The 24,470-nt window shown below is 54.8% G+C and overlaps 1 protein-coding gene across 7 annotated transcripts in view; it reads left to right on the top strand.

The window, feature by feature from the left end:
* AKT2 (AKT serine/threonine kinase 2) overlaps positions 1–24,470 on the top strand; it is a 48,022-nt gene that overhangs the window by 2,390 nt on the left and 21,162 nt on the right. The window contains exons 1-2 of one of the 7 annotated variants that reach the window (XM_045891532.2): positions 13,754–13,772; positions 17,000–17,130. The exons of 1 other annotated variant lie outside the window; for it this stretch is intronic. In XM_045891532.2, coding sequence (XP_045747488.1) covers positions 17,085–17,130 — 46 coding nt within the window. In that variant the 5' untranslated portion in view covers positions 13,754–13,772; positions 17,000–17,084. 5 more of the 7 variants (XM_045891529.3, XM_045891530.3, XM_045891528.3 and 2 more) reach the window with 5 other exon arrangements.

Here is a 24,470-nt window from a genome sequence, read left to right as displayed (position 1 = left end):
CCCGACACGGGGCTCGATCCCAGGACTCTGGGATCATGACCTGAGCCAAAGGCAGACGCTTAACGACTGAGCCACCCAGGCGCCCGGTTATGCCTGTTTTATAGACTCCTGTGAGCTAGTAGGAGTGTAGTGCCTATTTTACAGATGAGGAGACTGAGACTGTGAAGTGAAAGGGTTGGCCTGATGTGTCAGTCAGAAGTAGTAGAACCAAGACGTGAACTCCCGGCCCGGTTTGCCCTCAGTGAACCTCTTGTCTACAAGTACCTAGAACCGTGGGTTAGTTGCCCCCAGCAGTGGATATGGTATTTCTTTCCTTTTTGCAAAATGAGACATTGGGGCTCAGGGGAAAGAATTGCTTTGTCCTCGGTCTGTCAGACCCTAGGGGGCAGGCTGGGCTTTGAACCCAGGTCGGCTTGCCTCTAGTGTCGTGCGCTCCTTGTTCCCCAGGTCCCAAGCTCGAGTGGGTCTCTGGCACCTCAAAGGCCCTGCCCTGGCCCCTGTCAGCTGCACCCTTGGGCATTTCCTTCCCCTCACCCTCCGAGCCCAGGGCTGCTGTGAGCATCTCGGCAGCCAGTCTAGTAGTTCTGGGCTAGCTGGTGAAACTCCGTCCCTCCTCAGAGTTGAGCCAGGGTGTCTTTTGACCCGGTGCAGTATGCGTGCTGGGAGCCAGGAGAAAACAGGGGAGCCGTGCAGGGGGTGACATAGGGGAGCCGTGTTAGAGGTCGCTGCCCAAGGATGGGTTGGGCCTGCATGCAAGTTTTCTGGAGCTTTCATGTTCTGGCTGTGTGACCTTGGACCTCAGTGTTCACCTCTTGTGCAGTGGGCTCTGAACGGCACCCAACTCAGACTGTTGTGAGGACGAAATGGGTTCATCCATGAGAAGCTCCTAGGATGGTGGCTGGCACTGTGCAGGTGCTCAGTCGGCAGTCCTGAATACGTCCATCTTTCCCCATGCCCTCCCCTCAGTCGTCTCAACTGTCTTGATGTCCAGCTCCCCAGCTGGCCCAGCCAAGAATCTGGGAATCCCGTGTCCTGGTTTCTGACCTCTAAAGAGCTGCACCAAGGTGATTCAGAGCATGGGGTTCAAGTCCAGCCCTAGCACTCCCTGGCTGTGTGTCCTTGAGCAGGTTCCTCAATCTTTCTGAGCTTTCATTGTCTGTGTCAAGGGATGGTCATTCCCCCTCCCCCCACCCCCATACATAGTCGTGAAGGTTAAATGGGTTAATTGGTGGAAAGCATTCATAGCCTCACTAGCATAACAGTCTCCAGTAAACGTTTCCTGTTCTTGCTCTTTCAGAAGAGCGCCTGACAAACGGTGAGCCCTCAGGATATCTTAGCGATTGTAATTCTTATTATCTTGGAGGCCCTTCCCAGGCTGCAGAGCCTTGGCGGGTACCACCAGGAGGAGGGCCCAGCTGAAATTAGCATCTCTATTTTCCAGATGAGGAAACAGGTTTTGGAGGGTTGGGGCGGGGGTGGGGACATATAATCAAATAAAGGGTAGCAAGTGCAGCGCCCAGACCTCCTCATCCTCCCACACAGTTGCTGCCCAGAGCTCCTCCGAGGTAAAAATTCTAGCTCTTTTTTGGGTGTCAGGCTGTGCTACACTCCTCTGCTATATGTGCTTTTACTGAATCTCCACCACAGCCCCCGGGAGTGGCAGGAAGGGCCTTGACCCCAGTGAGAACAGCCCTTTTGAAGGCTGCGAGGCAGAAGGGTGGGCGCACAAGCTGGGTGAGGAGCAAAAGTGCTCATGGGAGTCAGGGGCCCAGCTGTGCAGAGCCACCTGGGCTGGGGTTGCGGGGGAGAGAAGTGTGCATTGGATCCCGAAGGCATTGCAGAGCCAAAGGGTTTCGTTTATCCACCAGCTTTTACTGAGCACCTGCTGCATGCCTGGTGTCGCTTTGGGTGCTAGGGATGCAGCGGTGCCCTCGACAGAGCCACTCCTTCCGTGGCATCGAGGGAGACAAACCATCAACCTGGCGAATAAGCAAGGGACAGGTTAGAGGAAGGTGCTAGGCAGGCAGTTAAAATCAGGTGTGACTGGGAGCTTCCGTAGTTGGGCTGTCAGGAAGGCCTCTTTGCTGATCCCCGATCGGATGGACCAGGTGAGTGAGGAGAAGGACCGGCCTTGGAGGGCGGTGGGGAAACCACAGGGTCAGAGTTGAAAGCTTGGTGAGGTGCAGGGACCTGCGGTATGGAGGAGGCCTGAGTGGCGGGGCAGGGTGAGTGAGGGGAGGCCGAGGCGGAGGGCAGGTGGGGGTCAGAGCCTTGCAGACTTCTCTGAGGAACAGCTTGGTCAGATTTTGAGCTTCAGAAAGTGCCTTTTGCCAGAAGAGGTTCTCAGGCTTCTGCCTGGGGCGGGGGGTAGATTTTCGAGCCGGTCAGGGAGTTTCACATGCCTCCCACTTCCCCCTTGAGTAGAATCACTGCCTTAGAAACGGCGAAGGCGTGATGGTCGCCTCCCTCCTCTGTGGTTTTCACACCGCATTCCCCAGGGCCCGGGGCTGTTCCGTTTAGGGACAGATGGGGGGAGGCTCAGTGAGGTGATTTGGGCCCACCCCTCCCCAACCCCGACAGCTGGGCTAATATCAAATAACAGTGCTGAACAACAGTAATACCTGATAAAACCTGTACTTGGCTGATTTGACCTTCCATGTCGCTTGTGTGCCTGAGGATCTGCCACATTCCCGGTTGCTGCTCTAGAACTTGGGATGACCAGGCTTTACGGGCCTATCTTCTAGTGGAGATAGGTGCCCAGCAAACGAATCTAGGAAAGGATATCAGTGTTGGGTCAGTGTTGGGAAGGCAAAGTGAATGGGGGTCAGAGAAAAGAGAGTGCGGATATTACTGTGTTTTAGGTGGGATGATCAGGGAGGGCCTCCTGGAGGAGGTGACATGGCGGTAGGGATTCGAGTGCTGTGAAGGAGCCATGGGAGGACTTCAGTGAAGACCCCTTAGATCGGGGCGGACTCGGCTCTGATTCCCAGCTCGCAGAGGCCTGGAGAGCCTCAGTAACCAGTTCTGGGTCCCCAGCCCCGCAGTTTTGGGGATGGGTTCTGAATTTGGGCGGTGTGGCTCCAGAGTCTTCCGAGACCAGGTAATTGTGGGTGAGGGGCCCCACACTGAAGGCTTAGCGCAGTAAGCTGAGGCCAGGCTGTTGAATTTCCCAGGCTTGCCCTGGGCTGTCTTCCTGGAAGGAGTGGAGACTCAGAGCAAACCTCCTGGGGTCTCCGGAAATCCTTTGGGATGAGGGGATGGAAAGGAGTGTCTTTTGAAGTTATCTCCAGGCCTCTGGAGGACCCAGGGACACCCCTCCCTGGGCCTCTTCAACTTCCCAAGAGCTCTCAGTGGAAGGCTCCCAACCACCAGGCCTCTGGGCTGCACGGTGGGGTGGTTCCGTGGCAGGCTCTTCTGGACAACCAGCCAAGCAGCAAGAGGCCCAGCTAGGGGAGACAGCCCTGGGAGCAGGACCAGGAGGGAGGGAACAAGGGAGCGGGTGTGGGAGGGGCAGGGGTGGGGGGTGGGAGCTTGGGCCTGGCCCCCTTGGGGGCAGGACCCACCGCCAACTCAGCACCCGCCGTGGGGCCTGGCTGTACTGGGTGCCTGAAGCAGGGGACGGTAAGCCGGGGTTGGCTAAGGGGAGACTACATGTAGAGGTCCGTGCAGGAAGTTCCTCGAGCTCTGCCATTCTGCCCAGGAAGCTCGTCCACAGATGTTGTTTCTAAGGGTGAGGCCAGAAATCCAAGCCTGCCTTGGTTTGCCACCTTGTGGGCCCTTTCCAAATGGACTGGGGGGGGGGCAGCTGCCACTCCCTTGCCCCCCTCCCTCCCCCCTCCCGGTCTGATTTCAAGGTCTTCATCGGGTGGGTCATTGCATAGTGGTCTGGGCTGACCTGGGTGTGCTCCCTGTTCCTAGCTTCTCCCTTGGTTGCTCTGGAGCCCTGGGGGCCTCATATCATGTCTTTGAGGTGCATTTTGCTCTGCTGAAATGGGAACAACCCTGCCATGTGGGGCTGTCGGGAGGATTCAGGGATCTCGTGTGTTAGAAAGTGCCTGATACGGGGCCTCCTGGGAGGGTGCTTGGTAGATCCGTGCTGCTGCTGCAGGAGATGGTGAGCCTGGGTCAGGTTGGGCATCTGCGAGCGGACGGGGGCCCCTGGGCGCAGCCAGCCTGGGCTTGCTGGTTGGTGGAGCCGCTGTGTGTTTGGAGTCTTGGGAGGAGGTGGCAGGCCGATCAGCCGAGGTTCCTGCTGGGGTGGGCTCCTGACAGGAATATTAATCATACCCATCACCGCGCCCCTGTTCAGCCAGACTCGGCTCTGAGCAGCCTGTGTCTGTTAGCTTGGGCACAGCAGCCTGTGAGGTGGGTAACAGGCACCACCATTGGTGGTTAGGAAACTGAGGCACAGAAAGCTACGCAGACTGCTTTGTCGTTGTTGAGCGCTAACAGGGCGGCCTTTCCGTGCCGGGCCCGCTCCGGGGCCTGATGTGCCTGCTCTCACCAATCCTCAGCGTGACCCGGGAGCTCAGCGCAACTCTTCCTCCCATTTCATAGGTGAGCCTGCAAAGGCCCAGGCAGGTTACTGGATTTGCCCAAAGTCACAGTGTTGGTGACAGACAGGAAATTGGAAGCCAGCTGTATCTGGGGTTGAGTCTGCCTTTTTGAGACTGGCCCTTCTGCCTCCGATCAATGCCATGGCCACTGTTTCTGAGGTAATCGCTGCTGTTGCGGTTTTAAAGACTTTAAGTAATCTCTACACCCAACATGGGGCATGACCCCACAACCCCGAGATCAAGAGTCGCACGCTCCACCGACTGAGCCGGCCAGGCGCCCCTCACTACTGTGGTCCTAATGACTTTTTTGCTGTCTCCCCTCCTGGACAGAGCTGACATGAAGTAGGCCTCATTTGTTCTGGAAATGACTGGATTAGCTCCATTCGATCCCTGCTTGGGAGATGGGGTGCAGTGGCCTCTCTCCACCCCCCCCACAGTGCCCACGGAGCCCTGGCCTTGGCCAGCCCCTTCCTTCCCTAGAGGCCAGGGGCCAGGGGTGAGAGTTGGGAGGTACTCCCCTATTCCTTCCCGTGGGGTCTGATTCCTGAATGGCTCTGGAGCCCGCCCTTGGCTATTTTTGGTCATTGTGTATTCCGTTCTTTGACCAGATAATTTATTGAGGACCTACTATGGGCCGTGTATAGTTGTGTCTGTCAGGGAGCGGCGCCCAGTCTGCTGGAGGAGGCGGAGAAGTAGCGTTTGTCCTGTGAGTGCTTGGTGCCACAGAGGAAGGGAACACCGATCTGGCTGGCTTTGGCAGGAGGGGGACTTGGGGAAGGCTCCTGAGGGGAGGCATTCAAGCCTTGACGTGAAAGCCCAAAGAAATGGGCCAGGCAGAGGTGCCGCACGCGTAAAGGCCCTGAAGGGATACACCTCAGTGTGGTGACCCCGAGTACACGCCACTGCAGCTGGGGGAGTGGGGTCAGTGCACAGGAGGGTGGCGGGTCCCAGGTCTGGCAGGCAAGTCTGTGCTTCTCAAACTGGTGTCCCAAGACCTAGAGGGGGGTTGGAGGGGTGGCAAGGGTTGAGCATGTGTTTTGGGGTAGTGTCTGCGACTTGTCTACTCTTTTTTAGCTGTGTGTTCTCATTTAGATGATATTTTCAACAAGTTAATATGGGCATGTCATGAATCATCTGGATGATTCCTTTTAACCAGCTAGTGACAGTATGAACATAGCTGCCACTTCCATAGCTCTGACTAACTCAGGCTCAGGCTGGCCCTTGACTTTGGAGTTTGCCTTTGTGTAACTGCTGCCTGTTGCAAGTGCTGGCCTCATCCCCAGCTGTGCTTGAAGCATGTCTCATTGGGTCCTCATGACCCTGGATTGCCAAAAAAACAACCCCCCCCAAAAACACCCCAAAAAACAAAACATCTTTTGAAATAATACAAACACATGCTCAGGTTGGCATTAAGATCCCGTTTTATAGATGAAGACACTGAGGTTTGGGGAAGCGACCTGTGCATCTTGGAAGGTAGCAGTCAGGATTTGACTTGACCAGCACTCTAGGTATGGATTTGGGCCTCTGAGCCCTGTTTCAGTTCCCTGGGCTGATGGGTCAGGGGTTGGGAGTGATGATACCACATGGGAGCTTCTCTGCAGCAGGCTGGGGTGATCCAACCCCTTGGGCCTGTGAGCACATCCCCAGCCTTCATCTGCCCCCACCCCCCCTCCTGCCTTCAGCCCCCTGGTGCTTCATCAGAGAGGTTCTGTGGAGCTGCACCTCCCAATATGCTAGCTACTAGTTCTGTGTGGCTATTTTGAGTTTTAGTTAATTAAACTAAATTTTTACTTGTATTTAAGTTTTTTTGTTTTGTTTTTTTTTAAAGATTTTATTTATTTGACACAGAGAGAGAGACAGCGAGAATGGGAACACAAGCAGGGGGAGTAGGAGAAGGAGAAGCAGGCCTCCCACCGAGCAGGGAGCCTGATGCAGGGCTCGATCCCAGGACCCTGGGATCATGACCCGAGCTGAAGGCAGACGCTTAACGACTGAGCCACCCAGGTGCCCCACAAGTTTTTTACTTGCACTAGCCCCTATGCCTGCATTTCTACTACAGAAACTTCTGTTGGCTAGGTCAGTCATCTCCTGCACTCACCCGCTGTGTGATCTTGGGCATGTGATTTCTTCTCTCTGGGTCTCAGTTTCCTCTTCTGAAGAATGGGGTTAACAATAGCATCTACCTCCCAGGATTGCCATGAGGATTCATAGGAGTCCAGACCTGGCACATCATGAACACTCAGTAAATGTTATCCATGGGTAGGACCCAAGGTGCTTGCTCCTAAGTGCCCCAGGGATAAGATGGACACTCATGCCACCAGACCCTGCCTCAAAACTGCTGGCCAGGGAAGCAGGCAGATGATGATGTGGAGCAATGCCTGTGAGGGAAGAAGCCTTTAGCCAGACCGGAGGGGCCTTGCTCGTGTGCGCACGCGTGCATTTGTGTACAACAGGGGCAGCCCAGGTCTGCAAGCTGTCAGGGATGGTAAGGGAGGGCTGGCCCCAGTGCGAGAGGGGGCTCGGTCTCTTGGGAGTGAGGACAGAAGGAGGTGGAAGACGCTCAGGGCTGGGACGGACATGATCCGGTTTCTTCTGCCAAGTCCTGGCTGCCCAGCATTGGGTACTCACTGCATCCTTCCTGTCCTCAGTTTCCCCATTGGGGGCCAGCAGGTGAGAGAGTCAGGCCAGTGCATCGGGCTTCTCTGGGGACAGCTGCAGGAGGCGGTTGTGATACAGTCTCTGCCTCACCGGGGCCAGGAACTCCGCATCCTGCTGCGCCCCAAGCCAGACTGTTCCCCATCTGTCCCTGAGAAACAGTCACAGCCCTTACAGCGGCCTCCCAGGCCTGCTCAGCCAGCCGCCCCCCCCCCCCAGTCTCACGTGCTTCCTTCCCCTCCACCCTCCTGACTCGGTCACACCTGGCCTTGGTGCTACTCTACCTGGGCCTGGGGTGCTCTCCCCCCTCTCCCCTGGCCCCAGTGGCTGCCTCATCTCTCAGGGAGAATTTCTGCTCACGTTTCACCATCTCAGTGAGCCCTTCTCTGATCACCCTGGATAAAACCAGAAACACTCTCCCCTTCCCACATACCTAGTCCCCCATGTGCTGCTTTTCTCCATAGCGTTTGTCAACTTCTGTTACAGCATGTAATTTGCTCTTCATTTAGCTTTGCTTTAAGGCTTGTCCACCCTCCCCCCTCCCCCCATAAACTCCCCTAGGGCAGGGAGCTCTGTTTTGGTCACTGCTGCCTCCCTGGTGACCAGAGCAGTTGCTGACACAGCCTGGGTGCCATATTTGTGGAATGAATGAAAGCAGGATTTTTGTTTCACCTTCACTTGACCCAACTCCGACCTCAAAGGTATGATTGGGGTTGCTACCCCTACCCTGAGTCTATGGAAGCTCTGGGCCTGGCCCTGTGGTGGGGACACAGTGGAGACCAGGACATTCCCATCCCTGCCTTGTGGAGCACCCCATCGAATGGGGGAGGCACCAATACCCAGACACTTGTCCAAGTGACTGAGCACATTCGAGGTAAGAGCCATGAGGGGGCAGGGACGCTGAGCTCTGAGGATCTGTGACTCATTGTGGGGCAAGGAGCACTCAGGGCAGTCTTCCCTGAGGAAATACGGATTTAGCAGGTGAAGATGGGTGAGCAGTGCGCCGGGTGGGGCGACTAGTATGTGCAAGGTCCTGGGTGTGTGTGTGTGTGTGTGTGTGTGTGTGAGAGAGAGAGAGAGGGAGGGAGGGAGGGAGGGAGGGGGAGAGAGCAAGGATTGTTCGAGGGACCGGGAGAAGGGAAGAGTGCCTGTGGGGATGGTGCTGCTGATCAAAGAGGCAGGAGGATAGGCAGGGGCCACTTCAGGTGGACCCCTGTCTCCATGAAGGCCTTGGATGTGATCCCCAAGCAGGGGAGGGACAGGGTCAGAGCTGTGTTCGGAGGGTCTCTGCCTGGCTGCAGCCTGGTGCACTCGGTGTGTTTGGAGCCCGTGGCCAGGACGACTCCGATATGGGACGTGATTTCCGTGGGGTGCTGTAAGGCCCTGGGTGGTGGGCTGAGGGGGAAGGGTGGGCGGGGGTGGCAAGGAAGAGAAGGAAATCTGCTCTGCTTACTCTTGTCCCAGTATCTCTTGCAGTCCACCTACGTCTTGAGCCTGCTCCTAGTCCTGTACCTGCTCCAAGTAGACCGATGGGGCAGCTGAGGGGACTGGGTGCCACTGAAGAGAAAAAAAGTGTCTTTAACGCGGCCTTCCCGCCGAGGAGGTGGGATAGGTAAAAACTCTCATGTTACAGAAACGTGCGACGTGGGAAGCGAGGGTCCCCCCGCCTCCCCGCAGCGGAGGCACTAACACCTGCCGGGTGCCGAGCGGTTGGCTCGCTGGCAGAGTTCGAGGGACTTGGTGTGGATTAACTCTAGGCCCCACCGCAGGGAGTGCGTACCGCTCCGTCTCTGGTGTGTGGATGAGGAGACTGAGGGGAAGAGGGGAAGCCACGTGCCCGGGGTCCCACAGGAGGTGGCAGAGCCGAGGTGGAAGCGCATCTGGTTCCTGAGGCAGCCTTGACTCCTGCCCCCGTGGTCCTGCCTCTCTCAGCACTTCCTTCCACGTGGGCCACGGTGAGACACGCACCTCCATGTGGCCTCTGGCCTAAGACGCTCTCCCCCGTGAGATCTGTTGTCAGTCGTCCATCGCGTGACTGCTTTCCTGAAGAGGCCGCTGTGGCTCACGTTTCCGCTTGGGCTGGCTCCAGCCACCCGAATGGAGGCCCCGTGCGGGCGCACGTCTGTGTGGCAGGAGGGGGATCAGGCGGGATGTTCCGTGGAGCTGAGCGCACGCTCAGTGCCGATGGGCAGGTTGCCCGTGGAGGCTGCTTCCGTCCGAGGGCTGCGCGGCGGTGCCGGGGAGGGCCCCTCAGCCAGGGCGGGAAGCTTGAAGCCCACAAAGCTGGGGAGCAGGGCCCGGCTCCCGGTGTGCGGGACTCCAGAGGCCATGTGGCCGCTGGCCCCGCCGGCTCCACACTTCCTGGCCGAGGGGCTGGCAGTGGTCACTGCACATCGTGACACGGTTCTTCATTAGAAAGAGATTGTAAGGCCGCCTGGGTGGCTCAGTCGGTTAAGCGTCGGCCTTCGGCCCCGGTCATGATCCCGGGGTCCTGGGATCGAGCCCTGCATCGGGCTCCCTGCTCGGCGGGGAGCCTGCTTCTCCCTCTCCCACTGCCGCTGCTTGTGTTCCCTCTCTCGCTGTGTCTCTCTCTGTCAAAATAAATTTAAAAAATCTTAAAAAAAAAAAAAGATTGTAAAAGTGCCCGGGAGGGTTGAATTCCCCCGCGCAGAGCACTTGGGTATGCCTGGCCTGTGGTAAATGAGACACGGGCACATGGGCATCCGCTCCCTCTTTTTGGTGCCGCCACATTAACCGTTGCTAGGGTGACAGAGCCCTGGGCCCGGCGTGTCGGTCACTTCCAGTCTTGCACGATTTCAGCAAGTGTACCCTCGGCACAGCGCTTCGCAGCTGGTGGGGCGGTGGGCTCTGCTCTGGGGCGCTCTGCCTGCAGGGGACATTTGGTAGCGTGTGAGGACTCTTTTTTTTTTTTTAAGGATTTTATTTATTTATCTTAGAGCAGAGGGAGGGAAAGGGACAAGCCAGCTCTGCGCTGAGCCCGGAGCCCCAGGAGCCCCAAGCGGGGCTCGATTCCACGACCCTGAGATCATGACCTGACCTGAGCTGAGATCAAGAGTGGCTGGCTCAGCTGACTGAGCCACCCAGGTGCCCCTGTGAGGACTTCCTTGATAGTCACAGCTCAGGGGAAGGTGTGCAGGTAGAGACCAGGGATGCTGGTAAAGCCTCCTCCTGTGTACACAGCAGCTTCTGCACCAAGAATTACTTGGTTCCAAGTAACACTCCTGCTGAGGCGGAGAAACCCCACCTTAGAACCTCTGTGCACAGGCAATGATCTGCAGGAGAAATTCTGACGGCGGGTTGCCACTTTTTTAGTACTGCTAAAGTGCGCTCACAAAGCACGGAACCAGTTCACATAGCTGGGGACGGCAAACAAGGGAGCTGCTTCCCTCAGCTCACCCCGCGCGTGTGTTTCCTCCCAGATTCCCGCAAGCAGGTGTTGCCTGTTGAAGGACAGGTTCCTGTTGTCTTTGCGTTTATCTCCTGAGCAAGTCCTCCTCAGGGAGCTATAGGGAAGGTGCAGATTAGAGGGCAGGTGGCAGAGGGCCCTGGGGGGTTGTAGCCCCAGGAAGGAGCCCCACCCTGCTGTCTCTAGCTCCAGGAGCTGCAGAGCCTCAGCCTCCCCTCCTGCCTCCCTTATGCCATCTGTGTCGTCTGGCATAGAAACGAGGTCAGGGAGGGGGGCCCAGAGGAAAAAAGGAGTTGACGAGTGGCAAGGAAAGGAACCTAAGTCACTCTGAGCCTGTTCTGGGCACAGGGCTTCACATTGCGCATTCATTCCGCAAATAACTTTTTAAGTGCCCACTGTGTACCCAGCACCTTGCAAGGCTCAGAGGATCCAGCAGGGCCCAAGACAGGCCAGAGCCCCTGCTCTTACCGTGCTGACATTATAGTGGGGAGAGGTTAACAATAAGCTGATACACAGGTAAATCCATAAAGTCACGACAGCGATGAAAAATGCTTACAGAGAAAAAGGATAAGGAGAGGTAGAGGTATGGAGAAAAATAAAGGGTTAGGGGAGGTAGGATGGGAGCTCCCTTTTGTCTGTTTAGGAAGACTTCTTGAAGAAAGTGGCATGTGAGCAGAGGCTGAAGAAAGCGGAATGGGGCCCCTCAGATACCTGCGAGCAGAGCATTCCGACCAAGGGGGCAGCAGGTGCAAAGGCCCTGAGGTAGGGATGTCCTGGTGTGTTGGAGGAGCCACAGGACTAGGCACTGTTGAAATGGAGTGTATTTGGAGAAGTAAAGGGGGAACCATGCAGATCTCATAGGGTCCTGAGGGTCCTGTAAGGACTCTGGCTTTTACTCGGGGTAAGATGGGGACACCGGAGGGTTTGAGCACAGGAGGGATGGGCTCTGACTCGGTGGTCACAGGGTCCGAGCCCATAGAAAGGGTGAAGACAAGTGCTAGAGCTCAGTGAGCCTTCACAACCCTCCCTCGCCCTCCCCGAGCAGCAGGAACCACACAACCCTAATTTTACAGATGTGGAAACAGGTTTGGAAGGACCCTTTCCAGGACCCAGTCCCTGCCCAGGACTGCCACCAGGACCTCCCCCCAGTGGCCCTGCATCGTCCTGTAAGTTGCCTCTCACAGATCTGACTCTGGCTCTGTGAGCTGAAGCTCCTGAAGGAGCTACAGTTTGGAAACATTGAGCAGTAAGTAACACCCGTGAGTCAGATAGGTGGTAATACAAATGTCTTAAAGAAGTTTTAGAATAAGTTACTGTAGAGCGTTTGAGACTAACGGTGGAGTAAGTCAGTGACAGCCATGTACTCAGCAGCTCTTGAGACGGATAAAAGCTGGCCAAAGTGGTCAGAGCCTCCTTGGGGACCCCTGTCGAGTCTCCTGTCTCTGTCCCTGCTCACAGTGACCACCGAGAGCAGTGATCTTCATCCCTGTTCAGCTGTCTTCTGTGCAGAGCTAGACGTCCCCGCCCCTCCGTCCAGCCCACTCTCACGCCGTGGGGCCCGGAGTGTGTGCCTGCTCCCTCCTGGGGTGCGTGGTCCTTCTCCAGCAGGATAATTGTACGGAGGGAAGCTCTACACTCGACAGAGGGCAGGGTGTCACTTGCCTGTGGCCACACAGCCGGGAAGCCAGCAGAGCCTGGGGGTGAAATTCGGATCCTCTGGACCCTGGATGCCGCCTCCTTCCTCCTTCCTCATTGGTGACCCGACCTTCTTTAGGGGAAAATCCAGGCACGCCAGCCTTGGGAAGGGCAAACTCTGGAAGCCAGGAGGCCTGATTTTGGCTCCGCACATTCTCTGGACTCTCAAACCCAGGTTCTTTTTTTATAGTTACTTCTCTTGTCATACGACACAGAAAAATGGTATTAAACCTGTTTTGTGTGGTGCAGTATAACAAACGGCCACAGGACAGAGCCCGGTGTGACCACAACAGAACCCGGTCAGCTCCTGGAAACTCCTCTGCTGCTCCTAAAGCTACCCACTCCCCCGACTTTTGTGGATTTGTTTCCTTGACGTTCAGCATAGTTTTGTAAGTGAGGAAGGTACCCCTAAACATGTAGTGTTGTTGCCCGTTCCGAACTTATTGCTAATGGACCCACACTTGATGTGTTGTTGTGTGTGTGTCGTCTTTCATTTCTTTTGTGGTAACCTTCTTACGCTCTGTCCCTGTTGAATGTGTCAGTAGTGAGTGGAGGAATGTTCTGCTGTATGAATTTACCTCCATTTGTTTTCTCCATTCTCCTGTGGGTAGACATTTGGTCTGTTTCCAGTTCGGGGGTTACTGTGAGTATTGCTGCTGTGAACATTCCAGTATATGTCCCTTGGTAAACAAACACACTCCTTTTTGTCGGGTTGGGTTGTGGAATTGCTGGGTCATGGGGTGTGGGCATGTATTGAGTTTTAATTTTTACTGCCAAGCAGTTTTCCATAGTGGTTGAACCATTTTATACTTCCACCACTGTTCATCTGTATCTTTGTCAACACTTAGCACCGTCCGTTTTTAAAATTTCAGCCATCCTGGTGGATGGTAACTTGTATTTCCTCCTAAATAACGAGATTGTGTGCGTTCCTTGGTAGCGTGGGTGACTCTTGTGAAGTGGCCTTGCTCTTTTCTCCTTGTCTCCCAGGGGGCTCACCTCAAGCCTACAAGCTGCCGCCCGGGCCCAGGCCCTCGTCCGTCCGACTCGGGCCCGGACACTCAAGGAAGCAGCGCGTGGGGATGGGGCCGTGCAGGCCCCCCCTGCCGTGGGGTGTGCTGCCTCTGGGCCGGGGCGGCCAGGGCAGGCCCCTGCGTGCTGACACCTGGCTTCCAGAGGCTGTTCTGTCATCCCGCCTGGGCAGCCTCTGCCGGCAGCTCCCTGGGGAGCAGGCCATCCTCTTGGCATCGGTGCCTGGTATTTCATCACCCCAGGACTGCGTCATAGACACCTCAGCGAGGCGCCACCCTCAGCGGGAGGACGGGTCGGGATCCAGGCGGGGCGCAGGGGATCTTCCAGTTCCTCCCCCTGCCCTTGCCCAAGCTGCTGAAATGAGAATGTAGAAAGTGGCCCCGGGGTGCCGAGCAGTGGGGAGACCCGAGGTAAATGGCTTGCTTCCACTCTCCGAGCTTCTGCCTTCCCCTGGGCATGGTCACTGCCCCTCTGGTGGGGCGGTTGAGATCATTGAGGAGGGACCCCACGAGGGCACCGGCTCCCCACTTGCTCAAGGCCACCCGGCTGGCAGTGGCTCGCGGACTCTGCGACCCTGACCACTGTTGGCCATACCTGGCTGCTTTTGCTTCTCTCTGATCACGGCAGCTGCGTGTTTGAATGCTCACCCACGTGTTCACGTGTTCCCCAGGGTCTGGGCCAGGCAGTAGGCCGAGCCTCTGCACGCAGCGGGTGCTTCAGCGCTGCTGACTACCCCGAGACACGCAGAATCACGGAGGTGAAGTCGCCGGGCTGGGGATGGGAGGGGAACGTCGAGATTGGACGCCAGGCCCACCCGGTCCTGTCCTTCCATGGCCACCCTTCCTTGGGACTTGGGTTCTCCATACCGGTTCTTTGGAACTTGCGAACTGAGCTGGTACTAGGGGAAGCGTGGTGTTCGCCCCCATGTTGGGACAACGTCTCGAACTTCCCACCACCCCCTCACGCCAGGCCCTAACTGTTCTTCCTTCCCACTTCTCCTGGCTCCTTGGCCACACCAGCCCCTTGGCAGTTCTTCACGCTCTACAAGTACTTCCTGACTCAGAGGTTTGCACTTGCTCTTCCCCTGCCCGAAATCCTTTTCCCTACAGGGCAGCGTGGCTCCCTCCCTCCTCACATGTCCCCCCTACCACACAGCTAACATAGCACCCCACATTCCCCGCCACCCTTTCTCCTGCTTGACTTTGCTTCTCAGTGCCTCTTCACCACCTGACATTGTTACACGCATACTTGTGTGTTGTCTGCCGCCTCCACCAGGGTGAGAGCTTCATGAAGGCAGGGGCCGTGTCTTGTCTTCCTGATGATTCATCTCTGGTATCCCTCTGGTTGTCTGGAGCTTAGGACACGCTCAGAGGAGATTGGTGGCATGAATAGACTCTGGAAATGTTTCCATGGCTCTGTCTGGTCCTGGGCTGGGGAGACTTGGGTTCTTTCATTATGTACTCAGCAGATATCCAGATGCTGTGCTGGTCCACTAGATTAGCACTTAATAGGTGTCGGAAGAATTGGCTGAGGAGGTGCGCAGAGAGTACCCAGGCAGCCTCTGAGGTCAGGAAGGCTTCCCGGAGGAGGCTGGTTCAGCTGAGACCTCCAGGAGGAGGGAGAACCCACAGAAGGTACAGGTACAGGGAATGGAGGCCAGAGGGATGGGCCTGAGAGACAGAAGCCTGGTTGGGGAGGGTGGGGGGCTGGAGACGGAGGTAGTACCAGGTATAATTATTGTCACGGTTATTAGGTTTTATAGAGAGCTTTCTAGGTGACCCTAAGCTCGTGGTGGAAAGGACTTTGTTCTGTGTCTGAGCACACTGGGGGGCCTGGGAAGGGTTTTTAACCTGGAGGAACGGGGCCAGATTTAGATGGAGTCTAAGGGTTGAAAGCAGAGACTCAGAGCCCAGGGAGAAGGCCAGGGCAGTTGGGAGAGGCGTCAGGACGCGGGTGAATGGACAGTGGGGGCCGCTGGGCAGAGCAGGGGCAGGGGGCAGCTGGAGTGAAGGTCAGTAGAGGCTGGGTCCTAAAGGGCCTTGAATCCCAAGTGAGGGAGCTTGGCTCTTTCCTGAGGTCAGCGGGAAGCCACGAAAGACCTTTTGAGTGGGGGAAGGATAGGGTTAGGTTTAAGGGGTCTGGCTGGTGAACGGGGACAGATTGGAGAGAGCAATAAGGGAGTGGGTGGGGAGTCTAGGGAGGGGGTGCGGGAGCCCTCGAGGGAGAGGACAGCACTGGACCTGAGCCAGTGAGCCAGGCCATCCCCAGGGCGGGAGGGGGCGGGGCAGGGGCAGAGACTGGTCACGTTAGAGGTGGAAGGCAGGCTGGTGGGATTGTCAGGCTCTCCCATCCTGGGTGGTCCGTCCGTTCATCCATCTGTGGAACGGGAGCCCCTCGGGGCTGGTCCCGCCTGCTGCAGGCGGGAGCCCCTGTGCTGCTTCTGGCCCTGCCTTTGCGGCTCAGTCCAGAACGTGATCTCTCACCCCACTGTTTACTTCCCTGTCACTGTCCGTCTTGTCTCTCCTTTCGCTTCCTCCCACTTACCTCCCTTCCCTGCCCGGGTCTGGGCGGCCTGCCACCGTCACATGCCAGGCAGTAGTGTGGCCGGCCCCCCAGCTCCCCTGGGCCATGAGAGAAAGCCGATGCCCGTGGTGTCCCTAGAGCCAGCTGCCACTTCTCTGGGGGCCGCTGTAGCTCCTGACCTGCTGTCCGCAAATAACCCCGGGCCGGGCAAGGCGAAAGGCGCCTTGGGCTCCGTGGCCCCTTTCCAGGCCTGTGGCTCTAGGTAGGGGCCCAGTGGGCGGCTGCCTCCCGCCCTCCTCCCTTCCACCCTGGGAACCTGAGACGAAGCAGCGGCCTCGGCGTCTGTCAGTCTGTCGGCTGCTGGTCCCTGAGGACGGAAGTGGAGGTCTTGGGGAAGGGACCAGGGCCTTGGTTGAGCCCCCGGGACCGGCTCCTAAGCCCCAGACAAGTGCATTCGCAGTAGGTTGCTGTCTTGTTCAAGATCCCGAGCGTCGGAAACTTGTCTTCCCTCAGTCATCTGGTGGGGGCAAAGAGGGGCTGAGGCTGAGGGAGTGACACAGGGTGGCTTGGCGCAGGGGTTTGGGGGCACTTGGTTTGCTGAGGGTGGTAGGTTGGAAGGAGGGGAGGGGGCGGAGAGAGTGTGCGAGCGCGCGTGTGTCCGTGTGTCGGGGTGGGGGGGGGCGGCAGGCAGATGCTGGCGGCTCTGAGCAGTCCCTCAGGTGCCCAGGGCTGTCTGATTCATCCCAGGTCACCGCAGTGTGGGGGCCTGGGAATGACCGGGGTGGAGGCCACTCTGGGGTGAAGGTGGGTGGAGAGGCTGCCTCCGCTCAGCAAGGCCTGCCTAGGCCGGGGAGCTCTGTTCGTTCCCTCCAGAGTAAGGCTCCGAGGGCAGGGTCAGCCCCCCCCCTCCCGCCCCCAGTTGGAGTCCCTGAGGACGAGGCCACATCTTCCTCCTCGGACTGGGCCAAGTGGGCAGGGCTCCCTATCCCCACCGCCTCCACCCTGCGCAGAGCAGGCAGAGCGGCTGGAGGGGCCGGCCGGCCGGGCTGTCGTGAGGCCAGGGGCTGTGGTGAGTCCCCCTCGAGTTCTCATGAGCTCCTCTCTTGTCTTGCAGACTGTGCTCTGTCCACTGTGCCTCCTGCATGTCCTGCTGCCCTGAGCTGTTCTAAGCTAGGTGACAGCGTGTCAACGCTGCCACCATGAATGAGGTGTCTGTCATCAAAGAAGGCTGGCTCCACAAGCGTGGTAAGGGGCTGCTTTTGTCCACTGGATTGCGTCTCTCCCCTCCTGCCTTGGCTTTGCTCCTGGCACCTGGTGCCCAGGGAGGCAGAGGTACAGGGTCTTTGCAGCCCGAGGAGCCAGGGTGCTGAGCCCTACCCGCCTGCCCCAGGCCAGTAGCTCCTTAAAACCCGTTTCATGGACTTCTTCAGCAGCAGCCTGGGGATGCTCCTGGGCATCATCCGGCATGAGCTCCCGGGCCAGGTCTCGAGTCTGCCTCTGCATTCGTGGTCTCAGTCATAGCCCCATTTTATAGATGAAGAAACTGAGGCTCGGGGAGGGGAAGTCACTTAACTGAAGTAACACAGTGAGGCAATACTCAACATTCATTCATTCCGCAAATACTCAATGAGTATGTGTGGTGTGCCAGGCCGTCCGGGCTCCCAGGCTCCTGGGACGTGTGGTGCCCTCATGGAGTTCACATTCTAGTGGGGGCTGGGGACAGCGAACAGAGAAGCAGACATACGATGTCAGGTGGTGAGGAGTGCCGTTGTGAGCAGTAGGGACTCTAAGGACGAGCCTCTCTGAGGAGGGGACAGTGATGGAGGCCCCGGAGGGAGAGGGGAGGCGAGGAGGTGAGCCACACACAGAGCTGGGCAAGGCTGTCCCAGGGAATGGGACAGCAGGGATGAAGGCGGGAGCGCGCCTGGTTGAGTTGGCCAGGCTGGCTGGAGCGGAGAGAGCGAGGGCAAGCCGGATGTGGCATCCAACCGTGCTGGGCCCTGGAGGCCACGGGAAGGACCTTGGCTTTAATTAACCCTTCAGGCGGTGGCTTTAATTAACCCTTCAGGCGGCCTGAGCCCAGGGCGCCGGGAGCTAGGGCATGGCCTTGTCTGCTTGTACGGGTGGGCAGCTGAGGCCTGGAGAAATGAAGTCATTGACAGTGAAGAGCCTACCAGCCTATTCTGTTAGAGCCCAGGCCTTCTGGCCCCAGAAGCGTGGTGCCCACCGGCTTGGCAGGGAGGGGCAGCTGTCCAGGCACTGCGGGGTGGAGGCCGACTGTCCCGGCTTCCGTGGACCTTCTCCTAGGGTGGGAGGGGGCGAAGCCTGGTGGTAGCCGCGCTCCGTATGCGTCCATTCAGTCAGTAGACGCGGACTGAGCAGCTACTATGGTCCAGGTGCTGGCGACTCGGCAGTGAACCAGATAGGCGGAAGTTCCCTTCTCACGTTGGCGCCTTACATTTAGTGGGGAGGGTGGGCGGCACCCAAGGGGACCGGTGCGAGCAGTGGTGGTAAGGGGCATGGAGAAAAATCAAGCAACGCGAGAAGGGATGTGGGAGGAAGCAGGGGGAGCTGTCATAAACAGGTGGTTAGGGAGGGCTCACTGAGAAGGGGCATTTGATAACAACCTGCAGGAGTGCAAGGAGTGAGCCCCATGGCTAACTGGGGCAGGAGAGTGCCTGTGAAGGGGCCAGCCATGAGTCCGGAGGGGGAGTGGGCTGGACGTGTTTGAAGAGACAAGGAGGCTGATGTGGGGCCCGCCTGGTGGGAACCAGGAGAAGTGCCCACCCATCGTGCCCTGTCCTGGTCTGCAGACACAGAGCAGTGATGAGGGATGGAGGTGATCCCCAGGGCCAGGCCTCCGCCATCAGACTGGGCAGGGGAAACCTGTTTCCCACTGCCTTTGCAGGCAGGGGTGGTATTTGAGGCACCTTGACCCTACCTGCTCAGGGTGGGCTGTGAGTTGTGAGTTTGGGGCTGTCGGTGGAGCTTTCTGAGCTTTGGCAGATGTCACAGTTCTAACCCTGGCTCTGCTACTTCCTTTTGGTGACTCTGAGCAAGCTCTGTTGCCTCTCTGAGCCTTGGTTTCACATCTGTAAAATGGGTTAACAGTGTAGGCCTGTGACCTCAGTTCTCCGAGGGCAGGGATTTTATCTGGCCATTTACTATGGTATCCCCAGGGCCTAGGAAAGTTTCTGGCATGCAGTAGGTGCTCAATAACTGATTGCTGACTGAATGATTGGGATTGTGTGGGCGTGCTATGTGGGTGCTAGGGTGTTGCCGGGGTCTCAGCTCCTGAGTGTCCCCAGGCCAGCGGCTTGCTGGGCTGGGCTGTGAGGAGCTCTGGAGGCGGCCAGAGAGCTGTTGCTGGGGCGGGAGCTTGGGTCTGGTTTAGGGCCGCTGACGGCATTAAATGGGTCTCAGCCCCTCTTACGCCTTCAGCACCTCCATTCATGCTGCAGGGACCCCGATGGGCTGCTGGGATGGCCTAGCCAGGACATACCCACCTTGGGTTTGCACCGTATACACCCAGAAGCACGGTGCTCCCGGGCCTCCCGTTGCCCGCCATTCTTTTTTTTTTTTTTTTTAAAGTAAGCTCTAGGCCCAATGTGGGGCTTAAACTCACGAGCCCGAGATCAAGAGTCGTATGCTCTACTGACAGAGCCAGCCAAGCGCCCTCCCGTGGCCCACCATTCTGAGCAGAGGTGGGCAAGGGCAGGTGGGCACCACTGGCATCTCACCCCACCTCTGGTGGTTAAAAGTAGTAGAGCCCCAGTTGACCATGTGCCTGTTCGGTGCCAGGCACAGGGCTCTGCTCTAGGCGAGCCCAGTTTTGTTGCGTTCCCCATAGCTACCCTGGGAGGCGGGCTCCATCTTAGAGGCAAGGAAGCTGAGGCTCGGCGGGAAGACTGATTTACCCCAAGATTCAGCGAAGACTTACCCTCTGCCTCCTGAACCAGCTCTCTCAAGGCCTGGCCTACAGGCTGCCTCTTGCTAAGCAGGGTCTGCTCAAGGAACAGGCCAAGCAAGAGCACAGCTCTTGGAGTCCCTCATGCCCTGTGCTGGTCCCCTTCCTGACATGGCCTCAGCACACCCTCTGCCGGTCCCCACCAGGCCAGCCCCCGTCTGCCAGTTTTGAGGCAGGCAGTGTAGTGGTCAGGAGTGGGGGGCTCTGGATGGAGCAAACCTGAGTTCGGATCCCACCTCTCCAGTTAACCCCCGTGAGCCTCGGGCAAGTAATGGAGCCTCTGGGCTTCAGTGTTCTTGTCTGTAAAATGGGATTGTTGTGAGGATGTTTTTCCTTTCCTCCTAGGTTTCCTTTTTTTTTTTTTTTTTTTTTTCTTTTTTCATTTTTCCTTATTACCAACATATAAACCACCACAGGTGAGTGCCCGGATCATAAACTCACTCTAAAACCAACATCCAGATCAAGATGTAGAACAAGACAGTCCCCAGAAGACCTCTGCCCTTCCCAAACAGGAACACTTTCCTAACTGATAGTAGCCTTAGGTGTGTGTTTCTGGGTTGGTTTGTTTTGCTCTTAAAAATGGAGGGAGGGGCGCCTGGGTGGCTCAGTTGGTTAAGCAACTGCCTTTGGCTCAGGTCATGATCCTGGAGTCCCGGGATCGAGTCCCGCATCGGGCTCCCTGCTCGGCAGGGAGTCTGCTTCTCCCTCTGACCCTCCCCGCTCTCATGTGCTCTGTCTCTCTCATTCTCTCTGTCTCAAATAAATAAATAAAATCTTCAAAAAAAAAAAAAAATGGAGGTAAAATTGGGGCTCCTGGATGGCTCAGTTGGTTAAGCGGCTGCCTTCAGCTCAGGTCATGATCCCAGGGTCCTGGGATCGAGCCCTGCATCGGGCTCCCTGCTCAGCGGAGAGCCTGCTTCTCCCTCTCTCTGCCTACCACTCTGCCTATTTGTACTCTCTCTCTCTCTGTCAAATAAATAAATAAATAAATAAAATATTAAAAAAAAAAAAGGAGGTAAAATTGGGGCCACCTGGGTGGCTCAGTCGGTTAGGCATCTGCTTTCAGCTCAGGTCATGATCCCAGGGTCCTGGGATCGAGCCCCACATCGGGCTCCCTGCTCAGCAGGGAGTCTGCTTATCCCTCTGTTCTCTCTCTTGCTGTCTCAAATAAGTAAAATCTTTAGAATAAGTAAACAAAATCTTTAAAATAAATAAATAAAATGGAGGTAAAATGGGGGCACCTGGGTGACTCAGTTAGGGGTCTGCCTTTAGCTCAGGTCATGATCCCAGGGTCCTGGGATCAAGCCCTATGGCAGGCTCCCTGCTCAGCGGGAAGTCTGCTTCTCCCTCTCCCTTTGCCACCCTCCCAGCTCGTGCTCATTCTATCTCAAATAAATAAAACTTAAAAAAAAAATTAAAATGGAGGTAAAAGTTGCATAACACGAAATTTACCATTTTAAAGTGTGCAATTCAATAGCCTTTAGTACATTCACAGTGTGGCGTAACCACCACCTCTGTCTAGTTCCAAAACAGTTTCATCGCCCTAAAAGAAACCCCATACTTATTAAGCAGTCACTCCAAAACAGTTTCATCGCCCTAAAAGAAACCCCATACTTATTAAGCAGTCACTCTCCATTCCCCCCTCCTCCCAGCCCCGGCGGCCTCCGGTTTGTTTTGATTTGTTTTCTGTCTCTAAGGATTGACTTATTATGGACATTTCATACAAATGAAACATAAAATAGGTGGCCTTTTGTGTTCGGCTCCCTTTCACTTACCATAATGTCTTTGAGGTTCATCCATATCGTACCTTGGATCAGCACTTCTTTTCTTCTTATGGCCAAACAACATTCCATTGCATGAGAATACCACATTTTGTTTGTCCATACATCAGTGGTGAACATTTGGGTTATTTCTACCTTTTGGCTATTGTGAATAGAGCTGCTACGAACATTTGTGTACAAGCATTTGAGTACTTGTTTTCAATTCTTTTGGGTACATTCTTAGGAGTGGAATTGCTGGATCATATGTTCTGTATTTATAATCGGTATTTATATAGGTTATATAAATTGGGTTACATATTCTATAATTATAATTTAATGCATTCTGTGTGATTTGATAATATATTTGTTTTTATGTTATCAGGGTTGTATATTCTGTATTTATGATCTACAGCATATTCTATATTTAAAATTTTTGAGAAGCACCAGACTTTTCCATAGGGCTGTAGCATTTCACATTCCCACCAGCCGTGTACAAGGGTTTCACTTTCTCCCACATCCTCACCAGCACTTGTTCTGTTTCTTTTCTTTCTCTTTTATTATTATTATTTTAAAATTTTTTTAGAAGGGGGAGGGACAGAGGGAGAGGGAGAGAGAGAATTTTAAATAGGCTCCAAGCCCAGCATGGAGCCGGTTGCAGGGCTCAGTCTCACAACCTGAGATGATGACTTGAGCTGAAATAAAGAGTCAGACGTGGGGTGCCTGGGTGGCTCAGGTCATGATCCTAGGGTCCTGGGATCGAGCCCAGAGTTGGGCTCCCTGCTCAGCCGGGGAGCCTCCTTCCCCTCTCCCTCTGCTGCTTCCCTTGCTTGTGTGCTCGCTCTCTCTGTCAAATAAGTAAAGAAAATCTTCAGGGAAAAAAAAAAAAAAAAAAAGACGCTGAAATGATTGAGCCACCCACGCGCCCCTTTTCTTTTCTCTCTTTTAAATTAAGTCCTAGTTGGTATGAGGTGGTAGCTCATCATGGTTTTGACTTGCATTTTCCTAATGACTAATGATGAGCATTTTTTCATGTGCTTGATGGCCATTTTTATATCTTTAGAGAAATGCCTATTTGAGCCCTTTGCCCGTTTTTTAATTGGGCTATTTATCTTTTTGTTGTTGAGTTGTAAGAACTCTTTATATATTCTGGATACTAGACCCTTATCAGAGCTATGATTTGCAGATATTTTTGCCCATTCTGGTTGTCTTTTTATCTTCTTGATAATGTCCTTTGCACGTAAGTTTTATTTTTAATGATCTACTTTTTTTCTTTTGTTGCTTGTAATGTTGGTGTCATATCTAAGAATCCATTGCCAAATCCAGGGTTATGAAGGCTCACCCCATGTATTCTTCTAAGAGTTTACCATTTTAGCTCTTATATTTAAGTAGATCCACGTTGAGTTAACTTTTATATATGGTATATGGTGTGAGGCTGGAGTCCAGCTCTGTTCTTCTGCATGTGGATGTCCTGTTGTTCCACCATTTGTTGAATAGACTATTATTGTTTCCCCACAGGATGGTCTTAGCACTCTTGTTGAAAATTGATTGATCATATGTGTGAGGTTTTTTTTTTGACTCCCAGTTCTATTCCATTGGTCTGTCTATCCTTAGACCATGCTGATTTGATGACCGTAGCTTTGTAGTAAGTTTTGAAATCGGGAAGTATAAAGATTGACTTTTCTATTTCTGCAAAAAGAGTTGTTGGAATTTCAATAGGTGCCATGCCATGTTGAATCTGTAGATTGCTTTGGGGAGTGTCGCCGTCTTAACATATGAAGCCTTCTAATCCATGCACATAGGACTTTTTTTAAAAGATTTTATTTGACACAGAGAGGGAGCACAAGCAGGGGTGGCGTGGCAGGCAGAGGGAGAGGGAGAAGCAGGCTCCCTGCTGAGCAGGGAGCCCGATGTGGGGCTCCATCCCAGGGCCCTGGGATCACGACCCGAGCCGAAGGCAGATGCTCAACCATCTGAGCCACCCAGGCGCACCACATAGGACATCTTTGCATTTGTTTAGGGCTTTAATTTATTTCAGCAGTGTTTTGTAGTTTTTAGTGTGTACATCTTTTGCCTCCTTGTACTATTGTAAATGGAATTTTTTTTAAATTCCCTTTTTGGACTGTTCATTGTTAACATATAGAAACAAGAGCTGGTTTTTGTGTGTTAATCTTGCCACATCTATTAGCTCTTATCATTACTTTGTGGATTCTTTGTGATTTCTGCAAGTAAAGTTCGTTTTACTTATTCCTTTTCAAGTTTAGTGCCTTTTATCTCTTTTTCTTTTTCTCTGGCTAGAACTTCCAGTGCAGTGTTTGGTGAAAGCAGTAGATATCTTGTTTTTTTCCCTGATGTTAATGAGAAAGTTTTCAGTCTTTCATCATTGAATGATAAAACCTGTGGATTTTTCATAGATGCGCTTTATCATGTGAAGGAAATTCTCTTCTATTCCTAGCTTGCTGAGTATTCTTTTATCAAGAAAGCGTGTTGGGTTTTGTCAAATATTTTTCTGTCGCAGTCGAAATGATCATGTGGTTCCCCCCCCTCCTTTGTTCTATTAATGTGTATTGCATTGATTGATTTTCATATATTGAACCACCTTTGCATTCCTGGGATAAAACCTGCTTGGTCATGTCTGTATACTCCTTTGCGCTGTTGGATTTGGGATTTTGCTGGGTTTTGAACTTTATATCGACATTGGAAAGAATTGAATAAGTTAAGTCCTAAAAGATACTTAGGGTAGCACCTGACACAGTATATACTAGAGTGTTACCTAATCCTTGTCATCCGTTAATGGATACCTCCCTGTGAGAGGAGACAAAGACTCAGAGAAGTCAGGTGACTTATTGGAGGCCATACAG

This window comes from Mirounga angustirostris, unplaced genomic scaffold, assembly GCF_029215605.1.
Source record: "Mirounga angustirostris isolate CCGP_5_RB_7025 unplaced genomic scaffold, mMirAng1.0.hap1 SCAF_16, whole genome shotgun sequence".
In the NCBI taxonomy this organism is placed as follows: domain Eukaryota; kingdom Metazoa; phylum Chordata; class Mammalia; order Carnivora; family Phocidae; genus Mirounga; species Mirounga angustirostris.
This window is presented reverse-complemented; position numbering and strand designations above follow the sequence as displayed.